The sequence below is a fragment of the Oryza glaberrima genome, chromosome 3 (assembly GCF_000147395.1).
Source record: "Oryza glaberrima chromosome 3, OglaRS2, whole genome shotgun sequence".
Lineage (NCBI taxonomy): Eukaryota > Viridiplantae > Streptophyta > Magnoliopsida > Poales > Poaceae > Oryza > Oryza glaberrima.
In genome coordinates, this window is record NC_068328.1 from 24512221 (window position 1) to 24528785 (window position 16565).

The 16565-nt window shown below is 46.4% G+C and overlaps 2 protein-coding genes across 2 annotated transcripts; both read left to right on the forward strand.

Moving 5' to 3' along the window:
- Positions 1-6687: 6687 nt before the first annotated feature.
- On the forward strand, positions 6688-8972 carry LOC127766349 (receptor like protein 29-like; the record flags this gene model as incomplete). The annotated part of the gene is made up of 4 exons (XM_052291416.1): positions 6688-6957; positions 7567-7815; positions 7891-8559; positions 8961-8972. Coding segments are annotated over 4 exons (1200 nt in total), but the record flags the coding sequence as incomplete, so codon positions are not given.
- Positions 8973-11720: 2748 nt separating this feature from the next.
- Positions 11721-15007, forward strand: LOC127769060 (expansin-B12). The gene is made up of 7 exons (XM_052294760.1): positions 11721-11862; positions 11972-12048; positions 12130-12188; positions 13415-13581; positions 13686-13798; positions 13886-14106; positions 14296-15007. Exons 1-7 carry the CDS (start codon positions 11811-11813, stop codon positions 14732-14734), a joined length of 1128 nt encoding a protein of 375 aa, XP_052150720.1. The 5' UTR covers positions 11721-11810; the 3' UTR covers positions 14735-15007.
- Positions 15008-16565: the final 1558 nt, after the last annotated feature.

The window sequence follows — 16565 nt, forward strand, 5'->3', positions numbered from 1 at the left end:
ATCACACAAACCCGAATGACCATGGCAACAGCTGTGTTGGCGTTTGTGCAATGTCTGTAGTGCAGTTTGTATTCGGGTTGCATTGTACGCCGCAATTGTTTAAATCCAATACAAACACAGACACTCGTAACACACGCACACTCATCTTTATAAATGCACACACGCATATTATATCCTTATGAGCATCTTTGAAAAATTGGGCCGGTATATCCGTTATATCTTGAGATTAACAAAGTCACCACATGTGCCACGCGTGCAGACGACGTAAGCATCCGAACACAAAAATCTAGTTTTTGTGTACGGGTGCGCCACCCATACGTAAAAATAGCATTTTTTGCATACACTTTCCAGTAGGCGGGCGGCCCACACACACAAAAATATGTTTTGGCAGTCTGAAAAAATTGCTTTTCTTACGCTGAATGTAAAGTTTTGGTGAAGAGTTAGGCACGGGCGAAGCTAGAATATGAATTATCCTATGTTTCATTCTTTATATCACACTCTTAATATATAGAGAAAAGTACATTTTACCTCCCCGAACTATTGCGGTTGGCTGAAAAACCCCATTTCATACCCCCAACTAATAAAACCTGACACTTAACCCCCTTAACCATACTTTTGGGCGGTTTTGACCGGAGACTTGAGCACATGGCAGTCCAACGTGGCAAGACCGACGCGGTTGGGCAAGCAGGCAGGCAGCAGGCGCGGTAGGGAGGACGAACTGGTCGGCGATGAGCGGCGACGGGCACGGATGGGTGCCTCTGGTCGGCTCACCCCTCTCTCTCTTTTCTCTCTTCGCTGCTGGGGGATGCGGTGGGCGTGGCGGGGAGGGCACGGTGGGCACGAACACGACTCACGGGTGTCGGCGGCGAAGCCTGAGATGGAGGTGCTAAGGAGGCGGTCCGGGCGGAGAAGGCGACGGCGTCGGCAGTGGTCTGGACGGACAAGGTCGCGGCGGGGAGGACCAAGAGGTCGGAGAGCGCTTTATGCCTACGCTACCGGCTGCCCCCTCCGCCTCCGTCTCAGCTGCCCGGGGAGCTCCGCCTTCGCCGTCGGCCGCCCACTCCGCCTCCGTCTCAGCCGCCCGCCGTCGCCGCCAGCGCCCGAGCAGCTCTGCCTCGCCCGCCCGCCACCGGTGAGGGGAGGGAGAAGAGAGAGAGGGGGAGAGAATGGGATAGAGAGGGGGAGAGATTGGGATAGAGAGGGGGAGAGCGGACGGACCGCCGCCGGACACCCGGGCGAGCTCCGCCTCGGTCGCCCGCCGCATGGGCGAGCACCGACTCGGCCGACGGCCGTCCAAGTGCGTGCGCCTCCTCCTCCGTAGCCGGCCGCCGCAACTGGCCGTCCGAACGAGTGCCACCCGTAGCCGCCTCGGCCCCCGCGCCAGCCTCGGCTCCTCGCCCGCCGCCCACAGCCGCCTCCGCGGCCGCCCACCGGCCTTGGCTCCTCCGCCGTCCCTTCCGCAGCCCCGAGCTCTGCCGCCCCCTTCGTTGCCTTGAGCTCTGCCAGAGAAGAGAGAGGACGCCGTCCTCAAGGTGAGGAAGAGAGAAGAGAGAGGATTTTGGAGAGATAGAGAGGTGTGGGTAAAAGAGAGGGTGAGAGACTGACATGTGGGACCCGCTGATTTAAAAAGAAAAGAATTGCTGACTGGGCTGCCACGTAGACCAAAACCGTTTGCAAAGCTGCTCAGGAGGTTTTTCATCCGGTATTGATAGTTGAGGGTGAGAAATGACCGGTTTTTGAGTTCGGGGGGTTTTTCGGTCAACTGTAGTTGTTCGGGGGGTAAAATGTACTTTTCTCTAATATATATACTTCAATTACACGTGCAATGAAAGAACATGCTTTGGTGATTTTTTGTTATTATTATTATGTGCCCAATGCACTAGCGGAGCACATCGTGGCTTTGCCCTGGTGTTAAGTTTGCTATCCTATCGAAACTTTGGTGAGGCGCAATTGTTTTAAGGTACTAGCAACGCAAAATGGTCGTTAGGTGATAGTGTTAAGCTTTGATCACTTAAATTGATATAAAATGTATGACAAGAACTTAACTATATTACCTATAAATACGTCTAGTTTATACTATGGCGGATTTTGACCAGATCGACTCGCTGTTAAGTCTTCGAGTTCAAACGATTTTTGCAGTACAATTTCATGCCTCTTGGTGACACAGTGTCAGTGTCAGACCGTACCCTGTGCTGCCAGTTTATCTTGTTTATGACAGGCACTACAACAAAATCTGTCTTTTAAGACAAAAAGAGCCTCGTGACCAAGTACAAAAATGTTTATTTCTAAACTTGGGCCTTACAGTGATTTGGTCATAGAGTTTGTTAATAGAGGCAGCCGGGCTGGTCCAGCATCTGCTTAAGGCCCTGTTTAGTTCCGAAGTTTTTTTTTTCCAAACTTCTAACTTTCCATCACATCAAACCTTTCATACACACACAACTTTTATATCATATCGTACCAATTTCAACCAAACTTCTAAACTTTAGTGTGAACTAAGCACAATAACGAGTAATGATATCTTGTCAGTGGATATAAAGATACTGTACTTCGAAGTTTCATCCTTTAAAGAAGACATTTATGAAGATACAATCATGCATAATTTGCAATAGAAAAAATTCTGGACTACCAAAATTCTTGCTTAAATGTAAATGTTATCAATAGTTTTCGCATGATTAGATTTGGACAACAATACACATCCACATTTATGATCCACACTTATGGGAGTATTAATCCCAGATATTTTTCACATTTGATGTAAAAAATAAACCCACTCTATAATAGAGACCCGCAAAACTTATTTTATAAATAGATCCGGAGCTCGGGGGGCAAGAATCATTGGCACGGATGTTAAATGTCTCTATACAAATTATCTTGACACTAAGACCCTAATACTTCGTGCTCGATGAAATGGATAAGGGTTGACGCTAGTCCCGTTAGCGCTAACCTCCCTCCCATGCATGCTTGCACAACTTAATCCTAAAAATGAGAACAAATTGCCGGAAATCTACTTTGGTTTGTCTATTTCCCATGAAAATCCAATGCCAATTCAATATGGTTCGAAGAGAGGGATGGAGGAGATCAAGAGAAGGACATTTGTCCGTCTCGCCTTACCCTCATCCCAAAACTAGAGTTTAATTCTAAAGATAAAAATTAGGACAAACGAAGTAGGGTATACCACAAATTTCGATACCAAATCAACATGATTTAAAAAGAAGGTTGGAAGAGGAGAGGGGACTTCATTCGAATGTGAGGTGCAAATGATGCTAATGCCAAACCGCCAAGGGGTGCCAAGATTGCCTATGATTATTGTCTCTCCTCCTCCTAGCACTACTTGTTCTCAGCTCATCTCCCAATCTCTCTTACTCGTATCGAGCTCTCCTTCCGTCCATCCTCTCATTTGGTGCTAATAGAGTTGCCTCGCTCCTCTGGTTGACACCGAACAAGTCATCACGATCGGTTGCATCCTTCTTGTCCGTTGTCTGTGTTGTTGTCACCTTTCTCCGGCCTCCCAGCTCCACCGCTTGCATCCACCTAGAGGGCTCCTAGTGGAAGAAGGCCCACCTGATGACACTCTCTCGTGCGACCCGATCTTCTGGTGAGGGGATAACGCTCGCTTTGATCGAATACAACGTTTGCAACTTGGCAACCAACCAAAACAAGTCCAGGACGTCATGCATTCGCTTCACAACAAATGATGTCATACCAACCGTGACGCGCGGTTGATGATCCCTGAAATTCAATCAAAAGAATACTACAAGAACAAGGTAAGATGCAATCTAAATGTCGTGAATAGGTAACTAAGCACAAAGGAATAGTTGCAACTGAAGTGATAGATCTAATCGACTCGGTAAATCAACACACCAACTATTGGCCTATTGGGGCTCTAAATTTATAGTCATCGACTAAACGAACAGGACTAGAGACAAACTGAATGACACTTGGTAAAATTCAGCTAAACAAAACCTAATTTTTTTTGGGGGTGTACATAGATATTTATAGAGAAAAAAAGAGCTTGGGATAGATTATGGATAGTGGAGGTGGATAGACACACACTCAAGATGGGTCCAGTCTATTACAAGACCGAAAGACTCAAATTCAGTTCTAGCAATAGCACTGTCTTGTTTTGACGATTCCCGTTGACTCATAAAAAAAATTGATACAATGCCGGATGCGTTCCGTTGTTAACAACAGGTGACAACACAAGCTTTCGAAAAAAAAGTCAAAGATCATCCAAATCAGAATTAGCATGAAGGTGCTATGTCCATTTGAAATCAGTGTTGTAGTGTTGTATCTAGAGGACGAACTGGACTTGAAACTGTCATTAGAACTTGTGGAGTTGCGAGCGTATCTAATAATGTCCTCGTCACTACCCCCCACAGCATCCACTCCGTGGAAGAAAAGCCCTGATGCCAACATTGGAGCTCTAGATTGGCTAGCAGCGTAGTGTCCCGAGCTTCGGCTCCTCCAAATCATCCTATGTATAGATGGCCATATGGGCGGCATGGCCGTGCTCAGGCCAGAATCTATCGGGCCGGCACGGCCCGACCAACAAACCGGGCCGTGCCGTGTCGGCCCGAAGGCACGACAGCCCATCGTGCTTCTTCATAAAAAATAGTCTAATTTCCATCCTTGGCCATGTCTAAATGATTGTAATAAGTTTATTTTGCATCCCAATTATATGGCTGCATTAAGTCTAATTTTAGTCCCTAAACTAATTTTCTTCCCTCCTCATTGAATCGGGCCGTGCCGGGCCAGCCCACCATGCCAAGGCATCGGCCCAGGCATGGCCTAGCTGCCGAGTCGGGCTAGCCTGGGCATGACCCCAACCAGGGCGTGCCGTGCCTGGGCCGGGCCATCGGGCCTCGGGCCTTATGGCCACCTATAATCCTATGGTACAATAGTCCAGAGTTCGGCCGAGTCTTCTCTTTGTTGCCTTGGATCTCCTTCATATAGTTGTTCGTGTAAGGGTCCTCAGTGTTGTTTGACAGATGTTATTGTTGCTGCTCCACCGTGGAGGCGCTAGTCAATATAGTGGTTAGTTGAAGATTTTGGTTAGTGGTGTTGGGAGGAAGAAGAGTAAACAGACTCCACCTCCTAGCACGGAAAATGACGTTACCCATTAATGCGTGTTAATTAAGTATTAGCCTAAAAAACTTAAAAATGGATTAATATGATTTTTTAAAGCAACTTTCCTATAGATAACTTTTTAATAAACATATTGTTTAAGAATTTAAAACACGTGCGCGCGAAAAAGATGAAGGTGGGTTGGGAAAGAAAGGGGAATAACACAACCTTACATGTGTGTCCCACGGTTATATCGGAGAACTTAAATAGAGAGTTTCTTGGAGCATAAAAAAATGAAGAGTCAAATTTATAAAGAGCTAGTCAAACAAATATTTAGAGAAACAGATTTATGCCAAGTCTTTGGGAAATGCTATTTGACACGAGATAACGAGACTGAGAACTTATGGTTATCCTTTATCTCCATTAGGGAAGTAGCAGTGCAAGGCACGCTTGCTGTGCCTCCAACCCTTTCCAGCGAGGATTTTGGCCCAAAATTCATCTCTAGGTCACACACCCCACAGTGCTGTGACCCAGTCTCGTGACCCCACGCCTTCCTCCTTATCCTCATGCGTCACGTCCATGCGCTGCTTTTCTCCTCATCCCCACGTGCAGCTTTTTCTCATCATCCCCGCACCATCGACGAGCTAGGCCACCTCCTCCCTCCGCCGGCGCCGGCTCCCCTCCTCCCTTCTCCAGCTCTCCTCTCCTCCCTCCGCCGTCGCCAGCCTCCCCTCCTCCCTCCGCGGGCCTCCCCTCCTCCCTCCGCCAGCTCTCCCCTCCTCCCTTCGCTGGCGAGAGGACGGAGATGACGCCGCCGCCGCCAGGTAGCAACTCTCCTCTCCTCCTTGTCCGTCTCGATCTAGTCGGATCCGGAGTGGCGGTGTTTGAGGAGGCCGAGGCGGCGGCGTGGATCCAGAGCGGTGATGGTGAGGAGGCCGAGGCGGCGGTGTGGATCCGGAGCGGCGACGGTCGAGGAGGCCGAGGCGGATTGATCTCTCTTCTCCTCCCTTGCCGGCTCCCCTCTCACTTCACCTCTCTGGACGAGCGGCGGCGAAGGTGGAGAAAGAGGAGGCGAAGGTGGAGAAAGAGGAGGAGGCGAGGTCGCACCGAATCGAAGCAATGACTTCCACAGTGCGAGTTTCCTTCGCCATGCGCCCTCGTTGCAGCGAGAAAACACGTCTCCCAGTTAGGGGGCGAGCGGCCGAGCGAAGGTGCGGGTCTCAGCGCCATGTACGCGTGAATCTAAGCTGGCGCAGTAGGTAACTCCTCCATGTAGAAGCACTGTGAAGGGCCATAGATCCGATCAACAAATCATCCAAACCGTACATTACACAGTACAAAAGGCTACTATACCAAGTAAATCTTCCTTTTTACCATTAGAGAGAGATACACTGTGTGGCAGTATGACTGTGTGTGACACTCTTGAGTGTGGTCGTACTATAAAACCATGAATCCATCTCAGATTCTCAGGTTTGCAAGCCTAGGGTAGACCATCGACCAAATCCAATGGCTGCTTGGCTCGCCTCGCTGACCATCTCCTTCTTCCTCTTCTTCCTCCATGGCGCCATGGCCATGTCCACCGCCGCGCAGCTCGCCGGGGAGGCGCCGCCGGCGTAGCTGCCAAGGTCAAAACTGGCTGCCATCTGTAGGGTGATGGCTGACCTCCTCGGCGACCCGACGTGGCCGCAGCTCCACCCGCGTCCCTGCACGGACACGCCATGGCCGGGACTCCAGTGCGAGCTCGCCCCCGACGACGCCCGCCACCTGCGCGCCACCAGGCTCCACTTCGGCCCCGACGTCGCCACCCCGCCGTGCAGGCCCGGCGCCAGGCTCGCCGCGCCCGTGCTCCTGGGACTCCCCCACCTCAAGACGCTCTCCCTCTTCGGCTGCTTCGTCGTCGCCGACTGTTAGAAATTAATCTTGTTGTTTCTTAATTTCAGCATGTTTATCTATATGCATGTGTGTATTGCATGGCCTGGAGAGCTAGCTATATGTACGTGGGTGCTGCATGGCTTAGTGAGTAGTGGTTGGCAGTGAGTAGTGAGCCAATAAAGAGCCAGGAGATGAGAGCACATGTATGTAGCTTAGTTAGTTAGCCATGCATAATTGTGGGCTAGTGATTAGCCGAGTCTTGCACAAGATTATGAGTAGGATGTGGTCAGTTTGCATGCATGCAGGTTAGTTGGGTGGTGCAAGCAACGACGTCGGCGAGGACTCAGTACTTGTGAAGTTGCGGCCAAGTAAACAGGACGTGGACGTCGTGTGTGGCTCGAGAAGCGGAACAACCAGCTTCGTGTGTGTATGTGTTGTGTTATAAATGGCTGCTCATTGTAATCATTTAGTTAAGAGAAAAAACCAGTGAAAAGGGCACAAGTTGTTTTGGTGCCGCAAAGCTCCTGTGTGTTTGCTTCTGTGTTTGTGTTTCTTCCTCGCTGCCTCGTTCAGAAAGTGTAGCCTGTATTCGCGTGAGTTGCTTTGATTCCCAACACCGACGACGATCAGGCCGCCGCCGCCGCCGCCGCCGTCGAGCTCCCGCCGGCGCTCTTCACCAACGCCTCCTCCCTCGAGCAGCTCGTGCTCAAGTCCAACCCCGGCCTCACCGGCCGGATCCCGGCGACGCTGAGCGACCTGAGGAGCCTGCGCGTGCTTAGCCTGTCCCAGAACGGCTTCCGCGGCGAGATCCCGCCGGAGCTCGGCCGCCTCGCCGCGCTGCAGCAGCTCGACCTCAGCTACAACAACCTTACCGGCGAGGTAGGTGTCATGTCACTGAGCTCGTACGACGTGTACATGTCGTGGTGGTGACACGTGTACGTGCGGCGCGCGCAGATTCCGGAGGAGATCGGAGGCATGGAGAGCCTGTCCATCCTGGACCTGAGCTGGAACAGCCTCGCCGGCGGCTTGCCGGCGGCGCTGGGGAGCCTGAGGATACTGGAGAAGGCCGACCTGAGCCACAACGAGCTCGCCGGGAGGGTGCCGGCGGAGGTCGGGTCGCTGCGGGAGCTGGTGTTCCTGGACCTGAGCCACAACGAGCTCGCCGGGCCGCTGCCGGCGTCGATGGCCGGGCTGGGGAAGCTGCAGTACCTGCTCCTGCAGGAGAACCCCATCGGCACGGCGGTGCCGGCGGCGGTGGTCGGGTCGCTCCGGCGGCTGCAGGTGGTGGGCATGTCCGGGTGCGGCCTGACGGGGCCGATCCCGCGCGGCGCGTTCGCCGCGCTGGCCAGCCTGGCGGCGCTGTCGCTCGACCGGAACAGGCTCGACGGGCCGATCCCGGCGAGCCTCGCCGCGCTGCCGCGGCTGGGGCGGCTCAACCTGAGCCAGAACAGGCTGGCCGGGGAGATCGCGCTGCCGGCGGAGTTCGTGGCGCGGCTGGGCAGGCGCCTCGACGTGCGGGGCAACGACGAGCTGTGCGTCGACCGGGGAAGGTACGGCGGCGCGCAGGCGAGCTACCTGGGCGCGCCGCCGTGCGCTGCGGCTGGCGGTGGCTCGGGGGCAGCCGTAGGAGGGACGTCGTCGTCTCCGGTGGAGAGCTCCGCCGGCGCCGCGGCGACGGCCGGCCGTGGCTTCCGGGTTTACGGGATCGCTGGGATGTTCGGCGGCATGGTGTACCACCTTCTTATGCTGTCGCTTGTATTCCATTTTATGATACGATGTTTTAATAAGTTTGTAAAAAGACCGTGGTTTTGTAATGTTTATAAATTTTTTATATAAGATGGACGATGAAACGTTAGACATAGAAATCCATAACCGTGCTTAAAATAGGAGTGAGTTAGTAGTTTTAAATTTGGCGAGATAGTAAATATTATTATTTTGATAGATATGGTGAGGGGACTGCTATTTAGCGAACTAGCGCAACTATTTTTCTTAATTCTTCAAACTTTCGGAATTGCTATTCGTAGCAAGAAAATTAGAGAAGAAAGTTTTGAATTTTCGGCCATCAAATCCGCATTGAGATTTGTGCACACGATGAGAATTAAAAATAGATCAAGAGCGTCGGGGGAGGAGGCTAATGCGCCACCGTTCGTGCGACCACGTCGTGCGCGAACACGTTCTCCAAGCGTTTTCCCTTTCGTAGTGATGTCATAGGTGCTCCTCACGCGATTTTTTTTTTTGTCTACTTTTATGCGTTTCCAGGCCCATAGAAAGAAACTTCTGACCCATAAGGAGAAAACATTTCCACTAATCAATCAAAAACTTCTTACTCCCTTCGTTTCACAATATAAGTTATTTTAGTATTTTTCACATTTATATTGATGTTAATGAATCTAGACATATATATTTATTTAAGAAATGCACATTGTGAAACGGAGGAAGTAACTAGTAGGACCTATAACTTTCACAATTTTAAGGGAGTTATCCTTTACTTTCTGTGAGGGGGTAAATAGGGATAATAAATGGGTCGGGAGTTAGTTTTCAACTAGTATGAATAAAACTTTCAAAGGTGATAAAAAGTACTTTTGACATCAAAGATCCGTAACTTTTAAACTTCAGAAAAAAAATAGGGGATTTTTTTTTTAAAAAAAGAAGTCATACATGCGGATGAGATTGTTTGGTGGCAGTTCACCCTGTATGTTGTTGTCCTTGAGAAAAAAATGTGCAAGTTTATGCAATAATTTAAGAAAAAAAATTGATCACTGTATATGCACAACTACATGATGTTTTAGCTAAATCATACAAACAATGGGAAAACACTCACAATCCAGGTACAGAAGGTTAATTCTTGCACGAGAAACAACCGTTGTAGAATCCAATACTGAAGTCCACAAATCAATTCATAGAGTAAATGGCATATACCCGATGTGATTATATTTTTTTAACTCAGGATTACGATGCCTACCTTAAAACGAGAAACTAAAGAGTAATGCACATCCAACATATTAAAAAGCTATGACATCTCAATACCACAATGTTCTAATTGGCGAAGCCTTGCTTTGCCCTCTGCGAAAATTCAAGTCAGGAACACACACGTGACAAGATGTAAACTCCTGCAAAAAAAAACATCCAAAAATACTGAAAGAAGACATCCAGTGACCCAGAGAATTTGAAAAAATATTGATTGGCCATGCTGAAGGTGATGACTAGTACATACTTCAAACGAATTGGAAATGCACTGTAAATTTGCATAGCAACAAAAGTCATCAGTTGTCTTTCCTCCTGGCAATGACTCAATTCTATGGTGGAATTGAAACTTAGTACACACAAAAGTTTATGAGTATAAATTTTCTTTTCAAACTTTATGGTGGAATAGAAACTTAGTACACACAAAAGTTTAGATTGAAAAACTTTCCGTTGTCACAACTTTATTTTAAACCATAACCTTGTATTGAAAAACTTTATATTGAAAATTTTCACAACTTTGAAGTAAACAGACATTCAAATTATAAAACTTTATACTCATAAACTTGGTAAAAAAACTTTGTGCTCATAAAATTTATAAAAAAAAAAACTGTGTACTTGTACATAAAATTTGTATATATAAACTTTGTTTACATCAAAGGTTGTGAAGTTTACATCAGTATAACATCCAAATTATAGAACTTTTTGCAGGAAGTACAACTTGCTAACTTTATACATGAATGAACCTTCTTGCTCTGAAACTTCCTACATGACTAAAACTACATTCTCATAAAGTTTTTTTAAAGAGAAAAAATATGCTCATAAAACATCTATAAAACAGTCTAAAATGTACTCGATATTAAATTTTCTATCTTAAATCTTATATAGGAATTTAATTAACCCAAATATAAGAAAAAAGTCCAAATACCCCCCTAACTTTAGATGGAAGTTCGTCTAGCATCGTAAACTTTAAAACTGGACATCCAACCCTCTAAACTTTGCCGTACCATCCATATTACTCTCCAAAGGTAGTTTTGGATGATGGTTTTACATATTTTAGAAGCTTAAACGAATAGTTTGAATAATTAATATAACATATTTGCATATTATCAGTTATAAGTCATCAATTTATTCTTATACGGTGATATCATACTATTATTATGTTGGTATTTGTTTGGAAATAAGAGTTAATAAGGAGAAAAAGAAAGATTTAAGTCAAAATTTTAATATATATGTCCAAAGTGAATGACATGTGAGCAAACTCATCCAACTTATATATAAATTAGATACAAACCACTATGCAAAACTATATTAGAGGGTTATATAAACGGTATTGTAAAATTTAGGGGGTTGAATGTCCGGTTTTAAAGTTTAGAGTGCTAGACGGACTTTCATCTAAAGTTTAGGGAGTTATGTGGACTTTTTCCCAAATATAAAGGGTAAAAACCTCCTTAAGACCTCCCCTCACTCGCATTTGAGAGTGCGCCGTTGAAGGAGATGGCAGATAGTCCAAAATCCCGACTCCCCTCGGTCTCTCCCGTCCTCTGTCCACGCAGTGGCCCACCGCCCGCACCAAGAAAACGCCGCATCACCGTGCGCGCCGAGGGGCCGAGCTACGCGGGCGAGCGAGCGCGCGCTCACGCGCATGCCGTGGCGAGCACACGTGGTCGGGCCTATGCTGCCGAGGCCGACCGTCGAGCCCGCACCCGCATGACCATCTCGTCCCCTCCTGCTCCCTAAATCCATAATCCCTGATTAGTTTATCCCAATGAGGTTGCATGGTGAAATTACTGATTTACCATCTCTAGCCCTGGCCAGCCAACCCAAACCACCACTAGTCCACTACAGTGTCCACTGCCCTCGTCACTTCAGTCTCGCTACCTCCGCAGCTTCGCCACGCACTCCCACCCCCAATGCCGGCCGCCGCCCCTCGCGTGGCCTCTGCCGCCTCCGGATCCGCCTCAGGTACGCTCTCCCGCTGCCACCCCGCGAGGCCGCTAGCTCATTCTCCGCTGGATTTTTTTTCCCTCAGTCGGTTCACATTTTCCGGCTCTCTCTCTCTCTCTCTCTGCAGCGACGAGGGGCGTGCGGGTGGCGAGGGACAAAAGCGGCGGAGGGAAGCTGGAGGAGCGGACGGCCGTTGCAGTTGCAGTTGCGTGCTTGCTGATTCGAGTCGTTGGCTTTATTAGCTACTGCAATGTGCTGAACTCTGCCGTGTTCTTGAGTGGGCAGGTGAAGGTGGTGGTGGTGGATCCGCAGCGCCTGCGCATGGCGGCCTTCGAGCCCCATCGGTAAGAGGATGCAGCACGATGCCCCCCCCCCCCCCCCCCCCCCCAAAAAAAAAAAAAAAAGCTAGTACTACTACTACTAGCACAATGCATTTTTGGTCTACAAGTCTGAATGGGTCAGTTATTAGCTTTCGAGCTATGGCCTTGGGTTGTTCTACAACTGATTGTTTACTTACCAGGAGGCATTTTTTTGTTGCATGGATGGTTGGATCCGCTTTATTCCTTTGACATGGTCACTTTAATTGGAAGATAAAAGTATGTACTGTATGTTGGCTCCAAGCATTGTATTTTGTCTAGGTGATACTCCCTCCTTTTCACAATGTAAGTCATTCTAGCATATATGTCTGGATTCATTAACATCAATATGAATGTGGGATAGATATATATGTCTAGATTCATTAATATCAATATGAATGTGGGAAATGCTAGAATGACTTACATTGTGAAACGGAGGAAGTAATGCTTGTATTTTTTTTCTCAAACATTTGCTGTTCTGTTGGTAGTCTTCATGAATAGTGTTTCATATTTCATTTTGTGTAGTACTGTTAGCGAATAAAACTTTGTCATTTCTATTTTTCTATTTAGAAAACGAACTGAATATAACATGATCGGTATGCCTTTTTCAATCAATGGAGTAATGGCTTACTGTGCCATTTGCTCTTTGGACTTAAACAGTATGCTCTCGAAACTTCTTCAAGACATAATTATTTAAGGTTGGGCATGTGTTTCTTTTGGTTAGTAGCTAGGTGCTATGTTTTTGGGTAATGGTGACAAATCGTAAAGTAGAAACTAAAGGTTAATCAGCTGACAATGGTCATCAGTAATTGGAAATTTTCTAACACCCTCCTTTACATGTTTGCCATAATCCATGACAACAACTTTTTGTAATTCACGGCACATTGCCCTTCTTGTCTATCATCTCCTTAAAATCCATTTTTTATTCTAACTTCAGAAAACAGCTGTACCACATTTATGGCATTTTCATTTTCTTCAGTGGAGTGTTTTTTTAATGAGAACTCAGTGAAGTGTTGTTATGAAAACATTCTCAATGCTGTGAATTATGTTCTGAGGCGCAATTGAAGCCAAAACAATAACCTTTCTTGCTGTCCTGTTCTTCATTACCTCCAGCACAAAATATGCCCATTGAATACATATCATACAATCTATACTTGTGTTGTTGACCTTGCAAACCAACAGTGTGTTAGTCCTTATCAGCCATAATGTGACAGAGTGCAGCACATGGCTTCCAGGCTTCAGCTCTTGTACTTCATTGCCATTACAGTGCTCGCTTCGGTGTTCCAACCTTGCACGTCCATTGAGCTCCACCGTGAGCTCTCTGGCTGGTCGAATGGCATTGCTACATGGTATGGCGATCCTAATGGTGCAGGAAGTGAAGGTATGGTAGATACCACAAAAAAATAAAATCTGTGAATATACGCACTCTACTCAAAGCGGCTTGTGGTGCGAAAATGTGATGTCTCATGCATACATTTGTTGTAGGCGGTGCATGTGGGTACCAGTATGCTGTTGACCAGCCACCGTTCTCATCCAGGATTGCTGCTGGTAGCCCCTACATCTATGACTCTGGCAAGGGATGTGGTTCGTGCTACCGGGTGTGTATCCATTGACCATTAGCAGCTGAAGCTATGCTCATTCATGCATGTCTGCCATTTGACATTTGGAAATAACTGATTTATCAGGTGGTGTGTGCTGGTAATGAAGCTTGCTCTGGTATCCCTGTAACCGTTGTCATCACTGACCAGGGGCCTGGTGGCCCATGCTTGGAAGAGCTAGTCGATGGTCAATGCATGAATGAAGCAGCTCACTTTGACATGAGCGGCACAGCATTCGGTGCCATGGCGAGGCCTGGCCAGGCTGATCAACTCCGTGGTGCTGGCCTCCTCCAAATTCAGTACACCCGGTACACATGAATAATGGATCATCATATATAGTACACAGGCACTCAGCTACACTATTATTCTTGGCTGCTGCAACGGCCAAGTACATATGACACTTCACGCAGATATGCAAACTGTCTGGTTTTCGCTATGTTTCTCATCATGTAACAAACAGTATGTTTAATCTTTTCTGTTACTTTTGTGGTGTACAGTGTGGAGTGTGAATGGACTGGAGTAGGGCTAACCTTTGTCGTGGACTCTGGCTCCAACCCGAACTACCTGGCCCTGCTGGTGGAGTACGATGACAACGACAGTGACCTTGCGGCTGTCGACATCATGCCGATTGGTGCTGGTGCTTCAGGGTCATGGATTCCGATGCAGCAGTCATGGGGCGCAGTGTGGAGGCTCAACTCCGGCTCCGCCCTGCAGGGCCCGTTCTCCGTCCGCCTGACGTTCAGCTCCGGCCAGATGTTTGTTGCCAGCAACGCCATACCGGCAGGGTGGAACCCCGGCATGGTGTACCAACCCGGCGGAGTGGCGATGAGGGTTAGGGGAAGAAATGGTGGTCGCCGGGGCTACGAGGCCGTCGGGATGCTGGGTGGCTTGTGTCACCTTCTACTGCTGCTGTTGTTAATGTTGTTCGAGTTGTGACTTGTGATGCACTAAAAACATGTGCTGAAACTTTGGTGCTTTCTGTAGGACTAGCCATGGTTGGATTAGCCTGGCCGTGCTCTCTTGTAGCTCAGATGATGTATTGCCCGCAGCCTTGGAGACATTATCAATTTGTCATGTGCTGGATTAATGGAATAAGTAGTATTCCACTGTTCTTACTTCTAGCTACTGTAGTTCAGGTTTGATAGTCTCTGTAAATATGTTCCTTGGAATTGTTGGGTTATTTTCAAGCTCTTTCCTTAAGTTTGAAGATGCGTTGTTGATCTTTCTTTCAAGAGCACCAAGTTGTCATTTTTTATGTTTGTGTAGTACTCTGGTCCTAAAACAAATGATGTTTAGGACAAGATTTGGTTAACTTTTTTAAAAAGACTTTGACTATCAAATTCGTATTAGAATATTTTGTTAAATTCAGTTAGCTTCTGATATTATTATAATGATTTTTTAGGCAAATTTGTGCATACCATTTTTTCCTTTTTAAACTAAGAAACTCGTAAACTGTTGATGGTTGTTTAAAAAATTTGATCAAATATTGTTCTAAATGTCATATATGTATTACTGGAGGGAGTAATTTGTTAGTAAAGAAAAGTATCATTAAAATGCTTTGGCGAAAAATATACTAGTACTTGTTTGAAGTGGTAAAAGTTTCTCTCTAGATTACTATTGGGTGAATAGCCAAAGATGTCCTCCAAGTTTCATACAAGGATCAGCTTAGTCCATAATCTATTGGGTGAATAGCCAAAGATGTCCTCCAAGTTTCATACAAGGATCGGCTTAGTCCTTAATGTTTCAATCTGTTCATATTAGTTCTTCAAGTTTTTATTTTAATTCAAACTTATCCTTGAACCCACATAACCAACAATTCTCTTGATAAATGTCACTTATACCCCCTCATTCACATATATAAGAGAAAACAATTGCATACAATGAATTCTTTTTATAGACAATGCATAGCAATTTATGTAAAACAAAAATAAATTATATACTTACAAGTGTATACGATAGCCATTAGGCTCAAGTTTCATGTGCATATGTTGAAATAATGGGAAGTACATATGTAATGTTGTTTATTTATTTTTGTTTTCTTTTTTCTAGTGTATAGTTGTATATAAATTAAAGACAAAAGGGACACTTTCTAATAGAATTGTTGACTAAAAATAGCCATATGGCAAATTAAGTGGGTCCAAGGATGATTTTAAGCCAAAACAAATACTTAGATGACCTGTGTGAATAAAATGAAACCTAAAGTACTAAATTGAGCCTTCAGTGAAACTTGAGGAACTAAATTAGCTATTCACCCATTAATATTTGCAGTAATATTTGAAATAGTGTGGCTGCTGGTGACAAATATTTTGCCTTTTTCCCTTCACTAAACAGCTCTCTTGCCTGTCATTTCTCAGTTCTGCAAGATGAAACTCAAGACAAAAGACTGAAAAATTCAGCAACACTTTGTTGAAAGGGTAGTGCCACTTGGCCTAGGTGGATGAGACCAAGGCCACAAGGTTTTAGCATCGATGAGACCGAGGCTGCCCATTGAGGTCCTCCCACACTGACCCAATTGGCCTGCACTCGGTCCATATATACACATTTTTAACAACTCAGATAAGAAACATAACCTTGCCTACTACTATAGCTGTTTGTTTTCATGCGGATATACCTGTTTTTCATCTAGTATATATAATCTTTTTGTTGCAGAATTGATACCGTCAGAGTTCTAATATGTGTTAAATAACTTTTATGGTAACTCTTAGAAGTATAAGTTGCAGCATGAAAAGATATTGAGTAAAATGCACCAGCGGTCCTTAAACTTGTC